General features: G+C 40.0%; 3 protein-coding genes across 3 annotated transcripts; 1 reads left to right on the top strand and 2 right to left on the bottom strand.

Moving 5' to 3' along the window:
• Positions 1 to 1,113: 1,113 nt before the first annotated feature.
• On the top strand, positions 1,114 to 4,062 carry LOC122653180 (pentatricopeptide repeat-containing protein DOT4, chloroplastic). The gene has a single exon (XM_043847122.1). The coding sequence runs from the start codon at positions 1,164 to 1,166 to the stop codon at positions 3,792 to 3,794; it is 2,631 nt and encodes an 876-aa protein (XP_043703057.1). The 5' UTR covers positions 1,114 to 1,163; the 3' UTR covers positions 3,795 to 4,062.
• A 2,865-nt stretch (positions 4,063 to 6,927) lies between these two features.
• LOC122650039 (receptor-like protein 51) lies at positions 6,928 to 8,335 on the bottom strand. The gene has a single exon (XM_043843336.1). The coding sequence runs from the start codon at positions 8,307 to 8,309 to the stop codon at positions 6,951 to 6,953; it is 1,359 nt and encodes a 452-aa protein (XP_043699271.1). The 5' UTR covers positions 8,310 to 8,335; the 3' UTR covers positions 6,928 to 6,950.
• A 3,736-nt stretch (positions 8,336 to 12,071) lies between these two features.
• On the bottom strand, positions 12,072 to 19,590 carry LOC122651476 (cellulose synthase A catalytic subunit 8 [UDP-forming]). Its single transcript, XM_043844870.1, has 13 exons — positions 19,144 to 19,590; positions 18,885 to 18,964; positions 18,576 to 18,627; positions 18,338 to 18,485; positions 17,631 to 17,897; positions 17,154 to 17,499; positions 16,144 to 16,281; positions 14,968 to 15,093; positions 14,658 to 14,870; positions 14,284 to 14,542; positions 14,001 to 14,200; positions 13,194 to 13,547; positions 12,072 to 12,895 (listed from the first exon to the last, which is right to left on the bottom strand). Exons 1-13 carry the CDS (start codon positions 19,319 to 19,321, stop codon positions 12,308 to 12,310), a joined length of 2,949 nt encoding a protein of 982 aa, XP_043700805.1. The 5' UTR covers positions 19,322 to 19,590; the 3' UTR covers positions 12,072 to 12,307.
• Between the last annotated feature and the right edge of the window lie 243 nt (positions 19,591 to 19,833).

The following is a 19,833-nucleotide window of genomic DNA, read 5'->3' as shown; positions in this document are numbered from 1 at the left end:
TATTGCTCTCTTCCCACAGATTTTCGAAATAGTGCTTCCACACTACTTGTCCACAAGCCATGATACATTATCTTCACTATGCAAATAACTACTACTCTATCCTAGATATCAGAAGTTGGCCCTACTACTGACAAGATGACTCGCTTGTATCAATGATGTCCCATCTTGTTAGAGATCCCCCATCCCCGGTTGATTGAACGATCAGGGGAACTTGCATACTGCAACTTCATTCCACATGGTGAAGTTCTACAATGGCAAGCAGCAAACTAAGGCCTCAATTTTAATTTTTAGCATTAGGAATCTCAGGACCTTATGGAGTTCAGGTGGGGGAGGAGGGGGGGGCCAAATAGGGGAGGAAACTCGGTAAGAACAAAATTGCTTTCCGGATGGGATTGGACTGCTCTATTCAAGAGAGACTTTGACAACATCACAGCTGAAGGATACTCTGCAACTATTATAGCTAGGGCGGACTCCAACATATACCCATGGAGATGTGCTCACATCATTATACAAGTAAAATCCATTGTTTTCAGGAAAACTGCTCGTTCCAATGGAAACCAAGAACAGCAAATGACACGGCAGATATGTTGGTAAAGCAAGGGATTAATAGATTAAAGGGTTACTTATTAAAAACAAAATCCGAAGCAACAAATGAGCACCGTATAAATTCAAGAAACAAAAACTCACAGGAAGAAACCCTCATTATCGTTTTATCTATGTAAACTCCTTACGTTTTCAGTCTCTCCAACCAGAAATCTCACAAGCATTATATCAGTACATTCATCAATGAATACGATTAGAATACAGGTAAATTCCGAGAAAAATAACGGACGAAACATTACCGGAGAAAACCGGTGAGGTTTTAGGAAGACGGAGGCCACTGGTTGGGAAATAAACCAACAGCTACATTCATTATGAAGAACGAGAGATATATCCAGATATCAACCCTAGGTCCTCACTCCTCAGAGGCTCAGACCAAACAGTTGTCTCTAATCCAGTCTCCACAAACACCGTTAATATTGAAGATTTTTGTGGAACCCACCAAATATATTATTTTTTTATGGATCAGTAATTCACAAGCAGCAATAATATTCCCTTTAGGTCATCCCCATATGCCTCATACTTGCAGACCCAACTGCTAGCCGCTCCCCCTTTTCCCAATAATGTCATACGCCATGGGAACAGCAACAACAACTAACTTTGTCGCTCAGCCTCGTCACAGCAGAAGAGAAATTTCTCCAGGCAATCAAAATGGGTTCATCAGCTTCAAAGCTTCTTCCAGAATCCCTATCATGCCCTCAAACTTCAATAACTCTGCGTCCATTAGAGCCTCTGTATTGACTGACAAAACCAACAAAAGGGTAGAAGTCGATTGCAACGCAGAAATCTGCAGATTTTGTGAATTGGGCAACTTAAGAAGCGCCATGGACATGCTCCAAAACTCTAAAAAATCCCAGCTTGAGTCGAGCACCTACTGTTCTATCTTGCAGCTCTGTGCTAATCATAAGTCGCTTCAAGACGGAAAGAAGGTGCATTCAGTCATATCCTCCAACAGTGTCGATGTTAATGGTTTATTGGGTTGTAAACTAGTCTATATGTATGTTACCTGTGGGGATTTGAGGGAAGCGAGAAGGGTTTTCGATGGAATCCCGAAAGAAGACGTTTTTCTTTGGAGTCTTCTCATGAACCATTACGCAAAGGTTGGGGATTTCAGAGAAAGTATCACTCTATTCAAGCAGATGCACCATCTGGGAATCGATGCGAATTCTTATTCATTTTCTTGTGTTTTGAAGTGTTTTGGCGCTCTGGGAAGCTTAGTAGGAGGTGAACAGGCTCATGGTTATCTGCTCAGGTTGGGTTTTGATTCCCATAATGCTGTCGGGAATGCCCTGATTTCATTTTACGCTAAATGTAAGCAAATAGAGAGTGCAGATAAAGTGTTTGAAGATTTGAGTGATCGGGATGTGATATCCTGGAATTCAATAATAAGTGGCCACGTAACCAACGGTATTTCTGAAGAGGGACTTGAAATTTTCCGGGAGATGCAACTTTTGGAAGTTAAGATGGATTTAGCCACAATGGTCAGCGTTCTACCAGCTTGTGCAGAGATGGGTAGACTATTCTTGGGCAGGGCACTTCATGGTTATGGAATAAAAGCCTGTTATGGAAGGGAAATCACCTTGAATAATACTTTAGTTGACATGTATTCTAAATGTGTCTGCCTGGATGATGCAATTCGAGTTTTTCAGACAATGAATGAAAGGAGTGTTGTTTCATGGACTTCAATGATGGCAGGATATGCTCGAGAGGGGCAGCTAACAAGTGCTATCAAATTGTTTCATAAAATGGAAACAGAAGGTGTAAAGCCAGACCTATTTACAGTTACTAGTATCCTTCATGCTTGTGCATCTAATGGATCCTTAGAGGACGGCAAGAATTTACACGATCATGTCAGAAGAAACAACCTGCAACCAAATCTATTTGTTGCTAATGCTCTCATGGATATGTATGCAAAATGTGGTAGCATGACTGATGCTCGATTAGTTTTTGATGAGATGATTGTGAGGGATATTGTATCATGGAATACCATGATCGGAGGTTACTCAAAGAACTGCCTTCCCAATGATGCACTCAATCTGTTTATCAACATGCAAAGTGAATCAAAACCAAATGGTGTAAGCATGGCTTGTGTCCTACCAGCTTGCTCTAGTCTCTCAGCCCTGGAGAGAGGCCGGGAGATCCATGGGAATGTAGTCAGGAATGGGTTCTCCTCAGACCACCATGTAAACAATTCTCTAGTTGACATGTATGTGAAATGTGGAGCATTAGAGGTTGCACGATTGCTGTTTAATATGATGCCTGTGAAGGATCTGGTTTCATGGACTGTGATGATTGCAGGTTATGGAATGCATGGGCGAGGCAAAGATGCTATTGCTGTCTTCAATGAAATGCATCGCACAGGCATTAAACCGGATGGGATCTCCTTTATTGCTATACTCTATGCTTGCAGCCATTCAGGATTAGTGGATGAAGGGTGGAGATTTTTTAATTTCATGAGAAATGACTGCAAGATTGAGCCCAAGTTGGAGCATTATGCCTGTATGGTGGATCTTCTGGCCCGTGCTGGACATTTAACCAAGGCATACAAGTTCATTGGAATGATGCCAATCGAACCAGATTCAACAGTCTGGGGGGCATTGCTCTGTGGTTGCAGGATACACAGAGATGTGAAACTAGCAGAGAATGTTGCAGAAAGGGTTTTTGAACTAGAACCAGAAAATACTGGATATTATGTACTTTTAGCCAATATATACTCAGAAGCAGAGAAGTGGGAAGAAGTGAAGAAGTTGAGAGAGAGGATTGGCAGAAAAGGCTTGAAAAAGAATCCAGGTTGTAGTTGGGTTGAAATCAAGAGCAAATATCATGTATTTGTTTCAGGAGACAGATCACACCCACAAACCAAAAGGATACAATCATTTTTGGAAAAAGTGAAAACAAGGATGAAAGAAGAAAGGCATCTTCCAAACAAGAGGTATGCTTTGATAAATGCAGGTGACATGGAGAAGGAAGAGGCCCTTTGTGGACACAGTGAGAAGTTGGCCATGGCTTTTGGGATATTAAGCTTGCCACCTGGCAAGACAATACGGGTCACCAAGAATCTAAGAGTATGTGGTGATTGTCATGAGATGGCTAAATTCATCTCCAATATGGTTGGGAGGGAGATCATATTGAGAGATTCTAATCGGTTTCACCACTTTGAGCATGGACGTTGTTCTTGCAGGGGCTACTGGTGAGCCAAATGAGAAATACTTGGAATACAAAAGATCCAATTATTCAGACGTATTACTAGATTCTCAGCTTTAGTATTGGATGTTGCAAATTAAGGGTCTTTGATAGATGTGGTTGTGGTACTAAACTGGGTCAAAAGCTCAGGTTTGCTATTAAATTGGAACTTAAATTTTGGAAGAATTGGTTTCAACTGCGTATTTACATTATCATTGGTTTATTATTCGCCAAAATGACATCCATATGGGCCATACCTTAATCTAATCTCCTTAACCATATTGAACTGAATTGGGCTGTATTGATGCTTTCCACTTTTGCAGTTCTTAATATGGTGGGCATGCAAGTTGAATCAGGACAGTCATTGTTTGCTTGTAAGGATTTTTGCTTCGGACAGATATTCGGAGATGGAGAATCATGTCCCATCTTCTGGAAATTTTAATAATTTCATTCGCAGCTGAAGTAAAATTTTTGGTAAGCAGTATAATACAAACCAAGGTGACTGAGTTGTAGAAAAGGGAGGCTTAGTCACTTCACACAAGAAAAGTGAGATCTGAATAATCAACAGATTCTATGTAATTGTACTGAATTGGGTTTTGGAGGACTTCCAATTTTTCAGATGTCTATGTGGTAGAGATGCATGTTTCACCTTATAGTCATCCCTTGCTTGTGAGGAGTTTGATGTTTACTCCTAGATTGTATAGATAGACAAGAGCCTATCTCCTTATTGACAGGAACAGAGGTGGTGACCCTGTTCCAAGTCACTAACCCTTTGTATTATGCTTTTTATATTCTTGTAACTGTTTAATTATTGACAAGTGGCATTGGGGTAAAGTTGATATCTCTCAGATAATTTGAATTGTTGTTCTGGAAAAATGCTTATGCACTTCACAAGAAAGATCATGCATTGTTGTTGTCACCAGTTTATGACTGTAAATAGTTAAGGGCAGAGACACTGTGATACTATCTATTATAGTTTGACAAGTCAGAGACCACTGCAAATGGAGTGGCACAAAAGACTGTTGAAGCAGGAAGTGATGCTGCCCCTGTTGGTGAGAAAAAAAAAATTACCATTAAGAAAAAACTTGGATAGCTGTCGAATCATGTCATTGTATTCAGAATATTAATGCACAGCCACCCCACTGTTGGCTGAGTCTATCTTCAACTGAAACTGATTGATTTTATTTTATATAAAATTTTTGAGTAATGCAGTTTGATACCATTAATAAGTAATGGTGGTATCCAAGTTGAATTTTTAGTGACGGTTCCAAATTAGCTTACCTTTAGAACAGGATATGAAAACTGCTGCCATATGTAATGAATATACACTATTACCGGCGGTTTATATTACCGCAGGCTAAAAGTCTACCTCGAGTGGTGGTTTCAAATTGTGACATCATCTTGCATACCTTTAAAATTCTTTTATAAACTATTTGGAAACATGTCTCACTAAGCTCGAAGTTTCTGTCCAATCACAATCAAATATTTCTCTCAATATATTCACCTGGTCTGGAATGTGGATTCTATATTGAGCATTTCTTCCATTCATAGACAAACATTATGAATCCAATGCACTGATATATAGCAAGGGAGGCATCAACTATTAGTACACTAAAACGCACAATATGTGGTTGCAACGATAAAGACCTCTCAAATCTAGGGACAAATCGAAAACCATTAATGATAATCTTGTTTTTAACATGGCTGATAGTAATCCATTATAGATTCTGGTATGATCCAGTTCAATGCACATAATCATGGCACTTGTACTTATGTTTGGAATCACCATTCTTATGGGCGCATGATGCGACAACCATTTTGAACAAAGTGTTTAGTTCTGTCCCTAGTTGCAAACAATTTAAGATGTAAGCATGTGGATAGCATGTTAGTATGACTGTAGGTAGCATGCTTATAATGGTGTAGTTATGTAAGTTATGGATTTACGAGGTTAGTGTACGTGATTAGTGTGAACGGGTTAGCAGTTATTTGTAAATGGTTAGTATGAACATAGGTGTTATTTGAAAATGGTTAGTATGAACATGGGTAACCGTTGTTTGTTTGTAAGTTGGTTTTAATGTGATCTGGTTAGTAGTTAGTGTGAACATGGGAAAGGATTGTTAGCTTATTTATAGTTGTATTATCTAAAGAATAGGATTAGTTGTATATGACTAATTTTCGGTATATCATTAACAATTCTCAGTTTTATTTGTAGCATGAGCAAGGGATCTAATGATTGTACAGGGGATGCTACACTTCAATTTTCAGTTTTCAAGAAATGAAATTTTGTTCATTGTTTCTTATAGGAAAAAGATAAAAATCACCCAAAATTTAATAATCAAGCTGATCCCATTTTTACTCATCCAAGTCATCAATTAGTCAGGCTTGAAGATTTATATAGGTTAATTACTGCAGTAGCCTTGTAATGGCAACCAATATCTTTGGCTAAAATTTCATCTGGTCCCAAGTCCGAATAGAAGTTGGATGAATGAAGACGCTTGCCTGCTTTAGAGTCCACATATTTGTTTTGAACTGAAAAAATTCAAGCAAAACTCTGGGCATTGGATGGAAATTTATAATTGTATGTATTAGGCACCTTAATTTTGCTAGCTACACATCTTCCACAACATGATGAATCGATCTGCATAGAGATCTAATGAATGGTGATTGAAGAATGAGTGAGGGTAATAATAGTTCTGATCACACCTGATTCAATAAAAGGGGAAGAAGTTACATTTTGGGAGGGGCCGGGCAGCCAATGGAAGGAAGTTATATTTGTCCTTCAACTAAATAAATACCCACCAACTAGAGGAGTTATGAGGAGCTTTAAATTTCTTCCTTCTCGAGCTTGCGCCGTTGGATGAAATATCTTTCATGTGTCGAGATCTCAGGCCCGAACTGCAACGCATTGTAAGATTAAAGCGCTGCAAAGGATTTTTATCCTCAGAAGAGGGAAGTGATAAAAAAGAGAAATCACACTTGTTAGGTACTTTCACACTTACTAGGTACTTCACCGATACGACAAAAGCTCCAGAGCTGATAAATCAAACCCGTTAACTTATCATACACTAGATTGAATAATCAGTAGTCTTTGAAAGTTGTTGTGTGTTCTGTATTATATGTGTTTTAAGTAGCATAGGATTTGAACCAAAACCAGGTTTAGCGATCTTTCATCCACACCATTTGGAGAGTAAAACCAGGAACACAATCAAAAAGACAATAGATGAAAGCCCAATTGCCACTCCAAGAACAATCTTACTTAGCTCGTGCCGATTATCTCTCATGGGGGGTGCCGGAGCCGGAGCCTGGGAATGGGGGCTAGATTCATTCAAGGCTTGGTGGAGGAAGAGTGAATCGTCTTTGCTGCTATCGTCAGAAGACCCAAATGAATTGTATAAGCTATCCGACGGGGGTGACACAGGTAACCCATCTTTATCGCAGGGAGCAATCCCAAGCTTCAGCTTCGAAGAAACAATTGAGTGGTTGTAACAGAGATTGCTGTTACCACCTACCTTGAACACGGCCAATTTCTTTATGAAAGACCCATTGAAGGGAATCACACCATGGAAGTTGTTGTTCTCAAGATTAAGATATTTCAACTCTTTCATCTCAGTAAGAAATTTCGGTATTGTTCCATTGAAATGGTTTGAGCTCAGATCAAGATGAAGTAGACCAGGGATTTCCAACATCGATTCAGGTATCGGACCCGACAATGAATTGGACGCAAAGGAGAGATTTCGGAGTGAAAGCAGGTCTCCCAGCGAGGAGGGTAGCTCTCCCGTAAGAGAATTCGAAGAAAAATTCAGGAATTTAAGGTCGGAGAGAAGAGTTAGCGAAGTGGGTACGTTTCCTTTAAGACGATTTCCGGATAAATCAAAGTGAGTAAGGTTCAAAGGCCATTTTTTGGGGAGAATCCCAGTAAGATTCGTGTTGGAGATGGTTACTGACCTGAGCTTCTTCATGTTCCCTAGAATGATCGATGGTCTGCGGGTTTTAACTATCACTTGGGAGATCGTTAGATCGGTGAGATTCCTTAGACGGCTGAGCCACACATCGGTTAACTTACGGAGACTGTTGGCGCAGGTGAAGGAGCGGAGACTAGCGATGAGCTCGTCTGGGAATTGAACGGGTGGGATGGGGCAATTGAGGAACTCGAGATTTTGCAATGTGCTTAAGGATTTCAAGGCGGTGAGGGACATTTCGACATCGTCAGAGCAGTTGAGGAGGCGAAGCGAAACGAGGTGCCGGAATGGCTTTTGTGAGTTGCAGAGAGTGGCATTGTGGAGGGAAGGTTCAAAGCAGGGGTCTTTCGCAGTGGAGATGTTGAAGGAATGGAGGGCCTGCAACTGTTTGGGTTCAAGCTCTGAATGAACAGATGGAGATGGTGAGGGTCTTGAAGGTGAAGAAGGGAGAGGTGATGATTCTGGTGACTGTGGGGAGACACAGTAGGAGATGTTGATGGGGTAGGTTATGAGCAAGAGTGTGATAAGAAGGGCTGAGGATTTGGGTTCCATTGCTGAGAGACACATGGAGAGAGAGACCTGAGTGATTCTTTATCCTTAATGGGTTGTTGCCCTGAACTAGAGTGAGTTGAGTATTTTCAGAGAGAGGGAGGGAGGGAGAGAGAGTTTTAAATGGGGTTCTCTGTGACTCTGGAGTGACTGAGGACAGTATTTACTATTTACTGAGAGTGTGGAAGAAGATCTCTTGAAGGGTAGGGAACTGGGGAACCGTTGGAACCATTCAACTACCCTTGCTTTGGATTATTATATGTAATGAAGTACAGAACTAACTTGCACTCAACGAATCCATTGTTATTAATTTATAGTCCTACATATTTTCAGTGGTTTCTAAATCAGGACCTTTACTACTGAAGATATCAACATAATCAGATCATTGTAGAGGAGGAACTCTTATGCAGCGTTTGATATGCATTATTGGAATGCATTCTGGGTTGATTTCGCATTCTCAGCCGATAGAAACAACTATTTTTATCATCCAAGAATGTGAAATCGACTTAGAATGCATACCAAACACTACCTTAGTATTCTTTGGATGATCATCATGTCCAATAATTATTTGAGTCACAAGTGTTTACACTTACAGTGAAGTTTGTCAAATTACAGATTTATTAAGGGAGAGTAAAGGGAGAGTGAACCCAAAATGGTAAAACCCCTGAATCTGTTTGGTGCTTTTGGGTTTACTGAACAGCTATCTTTGATGGTGAGTACTTTGTAATGCACAGATTAAACCAAAGCCAGAGACCTCATCTCACTTAGGACCTTATTGATCACCATCTCCAATCAAAGTGGTTATAATCACCTCCTCACTTCTTATGCTGATGTGGCAAAATAGGCCACATTAGCTTACAATCCAAACCCAAATTTACATATACCTAGAGTTTGATTCCCTATGGTTGACCCAGTTCTCAATCTAATATACCTATTGTACATACTTATCGCCAAGGCAATACAGTAGCTGATTCCCTGGCTTCCTATGCCTCTCTTCATCGGTGTTGCTCCTAATGCTCTTTTCTTTGATAGATGTAATTCTTCTTTGCCACGTTCAGTGGCCAGCTAAAAAAAAGTTAAAAAGTAAAGAGAGGTTTAGCTTACAGGTGATCTAAGCTTTGTTAGTCCCTTTTTTTGTTTTTTTTGCTGTCAAGATAAGCTTGTTAGGTACAAAAGGAATAAGGTGTAAAGCCAATTCAATGAGAATTCTTGCACCACATTTCAGAAGCATACACCCAATCGGGGAACACGAGAATGGATTTCATCATATGATCGGCTGAAGAGAGACTGACGTGGTAAAACATTTCCCACACTGATGTCATGAGAATTTTTTTTTTCCTTCCATAAAACCATTCTGTAGGTTTCCTTATTCGTCTGGGAATGTGGATTTTAGCTCCTTTCCATTTTTAAATGAAATTCTAGCTCCTTTCCCTGATTCCAGACGCAACAATTTTGCCATACGCTATTGTGGTCTTCCTTTTTTTTTTTTTTTCTAAACAAAAAACTGCCAGGTGAATGGCCTGTGACATTGGAAGGGCAAAATGACCACGAGTCCAGTTCCTCTACACGTACGTCCAAGTGCACACATGTGTGAGAGGTAACCATTGTTCCATTTTTGCCATTTACAAGGGGAGGAGGGGTATTACTGGAAACAAAAACGACAATTGGTTATCTCTCACATGTACATTCCCTTGCATGTACGTACAAATATCCTTTTTCAATGACTACCCCATCCCCTGTCAAATAAAAAATCTTATCCCTATTGGATGCCTTCCCATTTTTTGGTAGACGATATTATGCAATCTATGTTTTTTTATTTTTTTAATTTTAAATTACAGTCGAAGACACAAAATTTGGTGCCCTCGAGGGGGCAGATTTTATACAAGAGAGTCTAGAGGGAAATATCTTTATTGGCACCTTCGTTGTTTTGGGACCGAGATTTCCTTTAGCCATAGTCAAGGGATACGTGTTACATAAGGCAGTTATTGTATAATTGTTCGGTTTTTTGCAATTTTTTCCATTCTTCTGTGTAAATAACCTACTATGGGTTCACAGTCAATAACATCTTCACCATCTAAAGTAACGATGAGTCGAAGAACACCATGCATTGATAGATGGTGATGGACTATCATAAGGTCTTTTCTTGTAGCTGGTACAGTCATATCAATACTGTAATTAAACAATCGTTTCTTTCGAATATCCGTTTCCACTACAATGGGTAGATCTATAGGACATACACGAACACATACTTCACAAGCAATGTATTTATCAAATTCAAAGTGGATTCGACCGTGGAAATGCTCTGATGTGATCAATTTTTCATAAGGATATTGAATAATTACAGATAAACGGTTCGCATGGGATAAGGTAATCATGAAACTTTAACCGACGTACCTTGCAGCTCGTATTGTTTGTTGACCATAATTCATGAACCCAGTTACCATAAGAAGCATATCGTGAATATCTATGAATAAAATTCAAATAATTTGATGTTTTTTTCTCTTGTTTGAGAGAAGGTATGAATCTATAATCTAGAATATTGTATTCCTTTACAGCAAAAAAAGTTTAGAAGAAGTTGTCAATGGGTTAAAGCCTTCGATTGGTGTTGATAGGCATCGCACAATGGGTGGGGGAATTATCGATTTCATCATTTACGTGTTAGAGAAATTAAGCAATACCTTAGTAGTTTTTTTTTTTTCATTTTTTATTAGACCATATATTATTCATAGACCTAAGTTTGGTTTATTTTTTTATTTTGTTTGGAGACAGGAGGGAAATTTGTGGCAAGATTCAGAGTGGCCCTAAGGTTGTGGAAATTGGAGTTATGAGGGGCAAATCGTTTGCATCGGTGTTGACGGCTAGAGATTTGGCAGATTCGATATGGCACACCGATCAGAATTAAATTGAGAAAAAAAAAAGAGTTAAAAAGGGAGAAATGCAGCTTCAAAGCTTGGCTTCACACCGATCAGAATTAAGTTGAAAAATCCAACCTATTAAATTGAAACAGGGGAACCTCTGATGATTTCCATGTACGTTTTGACGGATTGCTGATTCTGTCCTCTGTGATCTTCTCTTTGAGTTCTCGGCCACCGCTTAACTGATTTATAGGTCTTGCCTCGTTGGGTTTTCTGCTTTCGATTTCAGGATCAGAAATTGACCCGCTAATTCCTCTTATGATTCGAACAATCAAATTGGAGCTTGATTTCAGTGATTCGAAACTATGAAGGCTGGCATTTGCAATCGTCCATGTAGACTGGTGTTGCCATTCATGTCATGACTGCGGCTGAAGATTCTGGCGGCTTCAATTAGAATTAAGAGTATGACGGTGATGAACCAGAAATCAATTTTGGATGGTATAATGGCATAACCAATTAACCACCAAGAAGCCAAGCTAATTTTGGATAGTATAATGGCATAACCACCAAGAAGCCAAGCTTGGCTTCACACCGATCAATTCTGGCATCTGATTCAAGAACTCATCTTCCCCAAACCCTAAACAATTTGGGGAAGATGAGTTGCAGGTTTTGTTTTTTTGTTTTTTTTAAGTACGGTCATTTTGATCATTTTACCCTATCCAGGGGGGCAGAATGGTCCATCGAAGTTTAAAAATTGGGATCCATTACGTTTCTGTCTAACGGTAGGGACTATAGTGGTATTTAGTTTGAAAAGCAAGAGTGCATGTGAAATTAGTGAAAGTTTAGGGGACAACTGTAAATTTGATCATTTTCAAGGGGGCATTTTGAAATAACCCTTCATTTTTTATCCATTGTGAAACATCCAAAACTGAGAAGAACAAACACTGTATGTTCCAACTTACAAACTTCCAAAAAACAAAAAAATGCTTACAACTTCTGAAGATAAAAGTAAAGGAAAACTGGATATCTCTTAGGGATACCATTCAAAGAATAGCAACTGTGACCCATAATTATACAGCTCCCAGAGATTGCCATAGAAGCAGTATCAAGGTTTGAGACATCTCTGGTATAAAAATCAAACAAACTTTCTTCAGTGGCTAATCAGCAATCTATCGAGATGCAGTTCTGTGAAATCGTGTTGCTATTCGTATTGCTCAAGAATGGATCCACCTTCACCCAAATAAGAGAGAAGACTGAAGCCAACAACACTGACCAGAGGACAACAATGGTAGGGGTTCGATTCTGCCTACCCATGAGACCCTTAAGGAATGGGTAAAGATGAAATATCACCCAAAATGCAAAGAAGACCTTGCCAAAAAGTGGGCCCCATGCTTCATATCCGCTGTTTAGCGCATCAGAAAATCCAGCAACGATACCCACCATGTTGACAACAAGAAGTGTTGTTGGGGGGATCAGCAAAGTTGTCCACTTGAAAATATAAAGCTCACCAAACTCTGCGTCATCAGCAGCTTTTGCTGTCACTGTGAAGTTGGTATCAAGGCCAGCCACCATCTTTAGGAATCCTTGGAAGACAGCAAAGAGATGGGCTGAAACACCACCAATAACCCAAAATTGTTCATTGCGCCACAAGTCTTCAATACCAACACCACTCCACCTCAGCTCAAGCACGCTAGTCATGATGATGGAGATGAAAAGCCCAAGAAACCAGACGGTTGCAAGATTTGACAGCTGAAATATATTAGGAAGATAAAATTCAAATAGAATGTCATCAATTTCTTCAACATAACTGGCTTCTAAACACATATGCACCTTAAAACACAGATTTTAAGCAAATTAAAGGCTTGAACATGATTAACTTGACAGAAGCCACTTGGCCACTTGGCCCAGATCTCTCTACAAGTCCTAGAACAAGTAAAAAAACTTAAGTATCATAGTATATAACAATAGGATATAATTAGAATATAATCTTTTACTTTTACATTTAGTGTCATCTGTCCTAGGTTTCAGATGGAGGGAAAAGAATTACCGTTGGTATGATAAATTTCCCGGTGAGAAGACATATTGCAGGCAGCGAGCAGTAAGCTATAAGTGGGAGGGAAGTGAATGGGTAAACAATGGTGTTTACATATGCCAGTCTTTGCAGCCACCTGAGGCGGCCTCCTCCAAATCCATACCAGAGGGGACAATGTCTGCTGAAGAATATCTCAATAGATCCAAGGGCCCACCTTAGAACCTGGTGCAGCCGATCAGATAAGTTGATGGGAGCTGAACCTTTGAATGCTGGCCTCAAGGGCATGCAGTAAATTGATCTCCATCCTCGGCAGTGCATCTTAAACCCACTCAAGATATCCTCCGTAACAGACCCATATATCCAACCAATCTGAGATTAAAAAAGGCATAAATATCCACGTTAGGGTCAGTATTATCTTCTCATGCACAGAGGACAAACCACCACCATTTGGTAAGACATTCTAGCTCAAGTATAAGACATAAGATAATTCCGTAACTAAAAAAGGTGAAAACTCAAGACGGAGGACAACCAGAAATGAAATGGAAGAAGTCAATTCAAGAAGTTTCTTGTTTTGTGTGAAGTCCATTGTTTTGAGACACTTTCAAGTTTTGCAGTTTTCTCTATTCATTTACTGGGACAACATTAACTTCCTAGATGGACACCCAATGGTAACCAGATGCTGATCCTGCCAGCCAAATTTTCAGGCTTCCAAACAGCCCTGAGTGGTTAAAATCTGGTAGTCACACCTGTAAAATGTCTGGTGGTCCTTCAAGTTCCCAGAGTACCACGGCAAGAATATAAATATAAAACCATATAGCTTACCTCTTTTCCCCATTCAGTTTTCTCTTCATAACCACAGCTGATGACATGAATTGCTTCCATGATCAATGTTGATGGATTGGCAGAGTCAGGAACTCCTCCATTCTCCATAAGTGTAGACTCAATGAACACTGTAGACAAGCCAAAAGACTTCTCAAAGCTCATCTGGGAGATCAGGAGTGACCTCTCATACTCGTCATAGTCTGTAGAATTTCCCACAAATATCAGTACTGTTACGAGTGAGAAAATTGCTACTTAGATCTGAATATCACGGAAACACACTCACTATCAATTTCTGTGAGGTTAAAAATTGCAGCATCGAGATCTTCACGCTTTGCATCTCTATAAAGCTCCGAGATATCTTTGGACTTCTTCTTGGAAGGGCAGCAGCAACAACAACAACCACACCACGAACAAGATGAAGCAGCCTTGGGAAGGCTAGGCAAGGATGGAGGCCCATACCCATAGAGTGCTTGCCTATTGAAGACACAACCTGTGCCCACATAAACTGGCCCTTGAATGCCATCCAACCCTTTCATGTTAACCTGAAAATATAAAGTTATGCATTATCAGGAAGCAACAATAGTGCTTCAGATACCGGGAGGGGGGGGGGGGATGTGGTGGTGGTTGGAAATCAGATATTCTGATTTACAAACTTACATCAAAGAAGACAATGTTCCGGTTGGCATATCGATCACTACGATCAATACCATCGAATCTCTGAGGAAACTGAACATAGCAGACATCACGACCAACTTGTGGGTCCATCATGAAACACATTGCCTCACGAACTGCCTTGCTATTGTTAACATAGTGATCACAGTCAAGGTTGAGAATGTAGGGTGCATTGGTGAGAACTGCAGATACTCTGACCTATACAGAACCAATAATTGCAGCTTAAATTAGACTGGATAACTAAAGATCCTACTCAGAAAATGTACTTTTACTTTAATAATGTAGGTAGAAATACCAGAGCATTCATGGCACCAGCCTTTTTATGGTGTTGGTACCCAGGTCTCTTCTCTCTTGAAACATAAACCAGTCGTGGAAGTTCATTTCCTTCTGTGTCATGGGCACCACTGTGTCCAAGAAAAACCTGAAACAAATCAGAAAAATGCCTTTGTAAATTTCCCACTTATAGACTGCATGATGTACTTTAATTTTCTCTCCGCCCCCCCCCCCCCTTTTTTTTTAAGATAACATCAAGTACTTAACCTCAATGAATGCATGCAGACATTTTTATGCACACACTTGCATGCACACAAACACACACACACACACACAAATATCTACATCTTAAAAACATGGGAATAGGCTGGCACAAGCTAGTGCCCGTTGTGTCTATCTCTCTCTTCCCCCTTTGAAATGACCCCTCTGTCCCTCCTGTGTGATGTCCCGTCCCGCGCCCCTATTGGTGCTGCCTGCTAGCTTACCGCACGCAGGCGGTGTGCCTATCCTCTCCCTAAAAACATATAGGAAACTTCATAAAGCTTGTCACAATATTTCTAAAGGAGGCAAGAGCATCAAATGATCTAAAGATAAGGACATTGATCTCCAAACTCACATTATGTTGTGGGAGAAACCATCAGTTTAGATACAAGTTTAAATATCACAAAATCTAAAGCTAACTTCTCAAGTTAATATATACATTTGGAGAAAAGTTTTGTGTCTTTTGACCAGGAAAATGACTTCGTGGTCTGGAGTCATCCACCGTGGAGAAGGCATTAATATTCTCCCTATTGAACAAAGTTACAGAAATGCTCCCTACTCCCATCCAAGAGTCATTATGACTCCAACTTTTTTAACCTGCCAACCAGATAACATCTCCCCTATACATTTACATTGTTATGAACTCAAATTTGAATGAAAGTTTAGCATGGCCTTTGTCCAAAACAATCACTTCAATATATAGGTCGAACTCTATGAAGAATCAATTACATGTTTAAAGTAAATAAATAAAGAAACCACTAAAAGAAAGGAAATGAATTTCTAATGGGTATTAGATTTGATAAGGACAAAAAAACAAGTGACCAGATTAGGGAAAAAAACTGCAAAGGCATCCCAGATCAAAAGCAATTGGCATTGACCCCATAGCACAGTTCAGGGGAAAAGGAAAATGTATAACTAAGAGAGAAACTGATTAAACCTGAATCATGCCAGGGTGGTCACGGGGGTTGTTTCCTGGCCAAGTTGTCCCATCTTGCATCGTCCAGCCCTCATCCGGTGTTTTCTGGGCCTTTGCAACCATACCATTTATTCGCACCTTGTACTCTTCATAATCTCTCTGTAGTCAAATGGAAAGCAAATCATGAGTATATTATTCTCAGATAATAATAATAATAATAAAGCAAAAGTTTCCCCGGTTGGCAGATAAGGGGGTTTGGGACACCTAATTCCACCCCATGGAAGGATCAAATTGTAAATCTGACTGTTGATACCTAGGAGATGGTCTGAATAGATCACGTGTCAAATTTCAGAACCAAATTTAATCATTTACCCCAATGTAATTCCATGCCCTCCCATGTATGTCCATTCACCTTCTCAGTAGTCCCTTGCACTCATGTCAAATTCCTAGATATTTCAGTGATCTGTTTCGCTACATAGCCAACTCCCTTTGGGCTATGACATATGAGCCAGGGGACCTTGGAGTCTACATATTCACAAAATTTCAGCCCAATTCGATCTGCCACGTGGCAGTAGGCACCCAACCATGGATTGGTTATGTGGACCACCAGACCAGAAAACCTTCTCCCAAATAATGGTAATGATAATAATAATAAAAATAATAATAATAATAAGGGAAAATTTACTCTGTCTGGGGGTGCAGGCTGCTCCCAGACACATGGGGTGTGAGCGAAATGACCGCCCCCGCCTCCCTGAATGGCAGAAATACCGCCCCCATGTGTCTGGGCACAGCCTGCGCTGCGGCACAGAGAACATCGGCCCTAATAATAGTAATAATAATAATGATTATTATAATAATAATAATATAATCATCATCATCATATTCATCCTAATAATGCAAGCATCACAGGATTCCAATAATTTGCTCCTTTTCTGTATGAACCTAGTAACAATGGATACTAGAATGGTGGACATGCAAATACAAGATCTGTAGGCTTGCAAAATCATTAATGGAAGTGTTCATATGCTTACTTTCATCGCTCTACGTTCCTTCACAAAAGATGGTTGAATTTTATCCTTCAAATAGTCAATTTTCTGTGAGAAATAAAACTCAGGTGCACGGGGTTCAATTGAATACTTTTTGCAAAATGGGACCCATTTCCTGGCAAAATCAGCTGTTTCCACAAGAGCTTCGAATGTAAGCATTGCAGATCCGTCATCAGACACATAACAAGACACTTTTTCGACAGGATAGTCCACAGCAAGGATTGAGAGCACAGTATTGGCAGTGATCAATGGTGGTTCTTTTAAGGGATCAACTGTACTAACAAAAAAATCAACAGCAGCAAGCTCTGAGGGTTCGCCTTCTCTTTCATACCTGGCGTTGCAGTGAAATATTAAAAATCCTTTTGTTATAATCATAAACATTCTGACAAAGGTATACTAGTTTCAGGTGCTAAATAATTTGAAACAGATCTTGTTCCATATCTGTGGCAATTGTGGATGTACCTTGCGGATAGCTTGTCAATATATGTCTCCCTATTGACTGGAGACCATTTTGGGAACTGATCCAATACCCAAGAAACAGCAAACCAGATCTCGCATATGATAGAAGTAAGCCATAGACCATAAGCACTATCAACAGGATTTGTAACTCTGTAATGGAAGAAAAGCCCCAAAATTATCAATCTCATGATAATCACAAATCTATATGGCTTGAGTTTGCTGGAAGGAATTGGAATTGTTCTTGAAAAGGATTCTACAGCTTCTGGGGACCTGCAAAAGCAAATGGCAAATGATATATATTGTCAAGTACTTATGTTCAAATTCAAGATCACCCAATCCAACAATCCAAGATCAATGCCCCCCCCCCCCCAAAAAAAAAAAAAAAAAGAGAGAGAGAGAGAGAAATGGAGCTCTAAAGAACTAATAACTATCATATGCATCATTATCTTCATAATCAACATCAGTTTTTTTCTTTCTTGTTTAAAAAGGTTTTATAGGTGGGTCCCCTGGATTTCTTTGCCAGTTAACCCTCCCATCTAAGCCATGTGGGCAGAATGTGGCCAATCTGCATGTGTTCATTAGGAAATGGATGTTTTGAATTGGCCACATCCTAATCTATTTCAGCTGATGAACCACCATGTAATAGCTTTTCAGTAGTAATAATTACACTCAAAAGTTCTATATTTTTCTATTCAAACTACTGTACTTACTGTTTCTCTTCCATCTGCACTTCGGGTGGAATTTCAGTTTCAGCTTCCTTTTTAGTCTTACTTGTGGCTGTTTTCTTCTTATTCTTTTTCTCTTTCCAACTTTCAACCCTGTTCTTCCATATAGGGTTCCCAGATTCACCATTTAACTCTTCAAAATATCAAATAATCAAAGGTTAGCGTCTGCTTAAGGCATGGACCCCACTAAATGTAGGCAAAAAAAGATTAGCTTAAGACTCACCACTATCCAATGTAGAGAGGCTGCTCAAATTTCTTGTGTGGACACCACCCTCCTGTATCAATTACAAATTGACAGGTAAAGAGAGCTTTAGAACAAGTAGAACTTCTGTAAAGAATGTGACATCAAGCATTTGAGCAGAATGCTAGAGGTGAAATTCTGAGGACTAGCCTGAGTTTTCCTTTAAATTGTGTATAAATTTTACAGCCCGTTTACACAGAACATCATAACCACAAGCCCCGATGGTTGCACTTTAGAGAGTTTAAAAAATCATTAAGGAAATGCACCAACGTGAGTACATGACCTACTCACCTCATCATTTTGGAGATGAGATGCCATCGTTATACGATTGTCTGATGTCTTCAGCTCCTCATTAGCCAATGCCAAGTTTTCTGAAAACCAACGAACAAAATTGTCACAACAAACAACCGAAAACTAGAATCTAAAAGAGGAAATGGAGTGCATTAGAACCCAGCAGTCAGAGACCATTTACTTCCACATGGTAATATCAATCCAATTCAAGCTCAAACGGATAAATTCAAACCAAGAGGAGATCAACATTGAATCATACCGTCATAGGGAGCTCCACATCTCAAGCAGACTTTGCGTCCATCCTTGAGCTCATACTCGAAACAGGACCGGCACATAGGGAAATTACATTCATGGCAAGCGACGAAAACCTCACCATTGGAAGCTAAACCGACGGATTCACCGCAGGAATGGCAGAGGGGAACTCCAGATTCCATCATCTCGATGAAATTTCCCTAGCTAAGGTTACCCTTATCAAACTTCTCCCTCTCCGTCGTCTTCTTCTTTTTTGGTTTGAAAACCCTAAAGAGCCCGAGCCTAGCTAGGTATGGATGGAGTGGAAGAGAAGGTGTTGTTGGCATCTTTGTAATGGTAATGGAGAGATATGGAGGAAGGAGAAGGTGGTTGGTGGGAATTGGAGGTTGGGGTGTTGGTGTCATTGAGAGTTGCAGCAAAGAGGAGAGCGGGGAAGATGAGAAGTAACGTCCATTTTCCTCTTCCTTTTTCTTTCTCTCTGGATGAAAGAAAGAAAGAATTCAAAAATTAATGGAGATCTGTGCAAAGCGCGGGGTTGCTTCAAGGAACCGCTACGGTTGGCGGGGGAACGCCATATTAAGCTAACCAACTCACTGACACCGACCTATGGCTGACAGGGCAGGAGGATGAAATTTCCATCCTCCATGGACAATGGCTACGTGGCACATCCAAAAATTTGAAACTGTCTTAGACCCAG

This window comes from Telopea speciosissima, chromosome 2 (assembly GCF_018873765.1).
Source record: "Telopea speciosissima isolate NSW1024214 ecotype Mountain lineage chromosome 2, Tspe_v1, whole genome shotgun sequence".
NCBI lineage: Eukaryota > Viridiplantae > Streptophyta > Magnoliopsida > Proteales > Proteaceae > Telopea > Telopea speciosissima.
This window is presented reverse-complemented; position numbering and strand designations above follow the sequence as displayed.

Excerpts from the sequence above, each read along its gene's own strand:
- LOC122650039 (XM_043843336.1), bottom strand. The coding sequence starts at position 8,309 with ATGTGTCTCTCAGCAATGGAACCCAAATCCTCAGCCCTTCTTATCACA.
- LOC122653180 (XM_043847122.1), top strand. The coding sequence starts at position 1,164 with ATGTCATACGCCATGGGAACAGCAACAACAACTAACTTTGTCGCTCAG.
- LOC122651476 (XM_043844870.1), bottom strand. The coding sequence starts at position 19,321 with ATGATGGAATCTGGAGTTCCCCTCTGCCATTCCTGCGGTGAATCCGTC. Across the intron at positions 16,282-17,153 it reads AGGAACGTAGAGCGATGAAA|AGAGATTATGAAGAGTACAA; the intron begins GTAAGCATATGA and ends ATTTGACTACAG. Across the intron at positions 12,896-13,193 it reads GGAAATTTATCATACCAACG|CTGTCAAATCTTGCAACCGT; the intron begins GTAATTCTTTTC and ends AATATATTTCAG.